This window comes from Symphalangus syndactylus, chromosome 9, assembly GCF_028878055.3.
Source record: "Symphalangus syndactylus isolate Jambi chromosome 9, NHGRI_mSymSyn1-v2.1_pri, whole genome shotgun sequence".
Classification (NCBI taxonomy): domain Eukaryota; kingdom Metazoa; phylum Chordata; class Mammalia; order Primates; family Hylobatidae; genus Symphalangus; species Symphalangus syndactylus.
The window spans coordinates 37,727,501-37,730,774 of NC_072431.2; the positions used below are offsets into that span (position 1 = coordinate 37,727,501).

Here is a 3,274-nt window from a genome sequence, read left to right on the forward strand (position 1 = left end):
TGACATTGCTGGTCTCGACCTGGTGAAGGCTGTCATTAAAGAGGAGGTTTTATGGCCAGTGTTGAGGTCAGATGCATTCAGTGGACTGACGGCCTTACCTCGGAGCATCCTTTTATTTGGACCTCGGGGGACAGGCAAAACATTATTGGGCAGATGCATCGCTAGTCAGCTGGGGGCCACATTTTTCAAAATTGCCGGTTCTGGACTAGTCGCCAAGTGGTTAGGAGAAGCAGAGAAAATTATCCATGCCTCTTTTCTTGTGGCCAGGTGTCGCCAGCCCTCGGTGATTTTTGTTAGTGACATTGACATGCTTCTCTCCTCTCAAGTGAATGAGGAACACAGTCCAGTTAGTCGGATGAGAACCGAATTTCTGATGCAACTGGACACTGTACTAACTTCGGCTGAGGACCAAATCGTAGTAATTTGTGCCACCAGTAAACCAGAAGAAATAGATGAATCCCTTCGGAGGTACTTCATGAAACGACTTTTAATCCCACTTCCTGACAGCACAGCGAGGCACCAGATAATAGTACAACTGCTCTCACAGCACAATTACTGTCTCAATGACAAGGAGTTTGCACTGCTCGTCCAGCGCACAGAAGGCTTTTCTGGACTAGACGTGGCTCATTTGTGTCAGGAAGCAGTGGTGGGCCCCCTCCATGCCATGCCAGCCACAGACCTTTCAGCCATTATGCCCAGCCAGTTGAGGCCCGTTACATATCAAGACTTTGAAAATGCTTTCTGCAAGATTCAGCCTAGCATATCTCAAAAGGAGCTTGATATGTATGTTGAATGGAACAAAATGTTTGGTTGCAGTCAGTGATAACTTCTTTAGAAAAAAAAATGTAATGAATGTTGGCACACACACATAAAACCTGCTACATAGGGAATAGAGCCCCTTTCCAGTAGTGTTTAAATTGCAAAGGGTACTGGGGAAGATGATGATTAAGTTGCATCTTTAGAGTCAGGGTAGATTTGGAGGAAAAGTGCATCAAATGAGAGCTTCTGATTTGAAAGCCCCAGATGACAGAAAGCATATGTGGATGCTCAGTTCTGTTCAAGCTAGACAACACTCACCAAGGAGCAAGGTGCAAGTGTGTTGATTTCAGAAGGACATGAACCTCGTGTGTTGATTCCATTCTGCTGTTCTCGAGATTTAGTTGCTGTCAAGTGCCTGGAGTGGTGCTTTATTTTTTGTTTGCCTCACAATTACATTGGTGGCATGTGCTAATATAAAGAGCTTTAACTTCAAACATTATTGGACTAAAGAGATGAACAGTTGTGTTATGACAGAAAACCAGATTTTTGCCATTTTAAGAGCAACAGTATTCCTCAATCCTGTCTGTTCTGCAGTATTAAGCTAAGAACAGGTAAAACAGGGTAACGGTAATCTGGACCTTAATTTCTGCAGTTCATTTCTTTTAATGTTCTTGTCTGCAAAAACTCAGGAAAGTGATTGTGATTTGTACAGTACCTCAAAGGAATGTGTTGAAAGCACTATGTACTGCTGAGAGTAATAGGATAGGCTTCAATGTTACTTTATATTAAAATGTATGTTTACCTCAACAATTGGAAAATAGCAAGGAAAATTACTTTGAATGTATCCAGAAAAATACTGAAGTGTGATACAACTGAATATTTACAGTTTAAAGTAGAAATGGAAGGATTTTTTTAAGTTCTTTTACTAATTATGGGGAATTAACCAGAGCAGAATAATTCTTTATGTCAATAACTGCAAGAGTTCTTGGTACATTGCTCCTTGATAATTAAGTGAAAATGTTCTTAAAAGGTACACTGGTTAATTGAAAGCTACTTATTCAGTTTGTGTTAGTGTCTAGACCTGTCAGCCACGAGACCTGTTTAGGACCCTGAAAGTCACAGTACCTAAAAACTATGACTGCCTTTTTATTGCAGCGGTGGTAGTGGTGGTGATGGTGGTGGTAGTTTGCAAGTTATCTCTTAAAACTGCTGGGAATGGTGTCATTCTATTCACTAATCTAGCTTATAGACTTGCCGTGCTATTTGATAGAATGCAGAGGATAGCAACCAAAATGAACACACAAATAAATAAAAACAAAAACCAACCAACCAACTTACATACGTATATATATCCACAAAGAACCTCTCCATCTCCTCCCCTTCTTTTTGACTCCACTCTTGTCAGTGCAATTTTGCTTCTCATTTTGAAATCTGGGCTGTAGTGCTCCTGCTTTATTTCTACCTCAGTTTTGTTACATTTCTCTTGGAAAGTAAAGTAGAAAATTGGAAGTGGACACACACACTGCAATGTAGCTTGCCAAACATGTTACTTTGTTTTCTTCCATCTTTCACCATAAATCTAGTTTCCAAAAACATCAGCATTTGTGCTTATTTCCACCTGAGTCTACCAGCCCCAGCCCCACCCATAGCATAAGTGGCATTTTTCTTCATTTCCTGTTTCTCTCCTGCTCTCTGTCAAGTTGTTCTTTGTATCCTTTAATGCTTTATGTGCAACCTTTCATTGACAGTGGGCTGATGTTTGGCAATGCTTCTGAGCAGTCACAGAGCAGGCTGTAGCTTTCCACAGCCACTGCCCATGCGTAAGCAGAACAGCCTGGCCTTTTGAATGTATTTTCCTGGGTTTTTTCCCCTTTTCTTTTTTTAGTTTAGAGATGCAGTAACAAAACTGTTGCAAAGCACTGGCATTTTATGTATTCAATAAATAAATGATGTACATTTTTTAAAAAATTTAAATAAATGCAATGAGAAGCCCCAAGAAAGGTCTTTCTGTTTTTTTTTTTCTTACAAAAATTTTTACCGATCTTATCCACAATGTCCAATTCTCTGAAACACTTAACATAGAGAAAGCTAATGAGGGATTTCTTATCTCTGAAATTTTATGATACTTGATCTTTACTCCCCTTTTTTATTTTTTATGTTGCTAAAAACTGAGCAATTGAACCAGAATTGAATTTACTATGACATTCTGTCAATTAAAGCTGTGCTTAAATATAAATATTCCATATTAAAAAGCAGTGCCTTTCATTAAGGATACAAAAAATAATACTTAAATATGCCCTCTGCTTTTCACAAGTGAATAAATGCTACAATCGTGTTCTGGGTCTACCCTGCGCATCCCTTGTAAGGAAATTCTAATATCCACATTAACTTGTAGGTTCATATTGATCTCACTGACAAGTTTACTTTTGCACAGTGCTGACCTATTTTCTGACTTTTAGACATTACATTTCATTTCCGCCAACATGCTGTGTTCACTTGAAAGCGTCTGGCAAGT

At 39.2% G+C, this 3,274-nt stretch overlaps 1 protein-coding gene across 4 annotated transcripts in view; it reads left to right on the forward strand.

The window, feature by feature from the left end:
- FIGN (fidgetin, microtubule severing factor) overlaps window positions 1-2,759 on the forward strand; it is a 129,444-nt gene extending 126,685 nt beyond the window's left edge. For all 4 annotated transcript variants that reach the window (XM_055291946.2, XM_055291947.2, XM_055291945.2 and 1 more), the window contains one exon: window positions 1-2,759. This exon is cut by the window's left edge and continues 1,432 nt beyond it. In XM_055291946.2, coding sequence (XP_055147921.1) covers window positions 1-823 — 823 coding nt within the window. In that variant the 3' untranslated portion in view covers window positions 824-2,759.
- The last annotated feature ends 515 nt before the right edge of the window (window positions 2,760-3,274 follow it).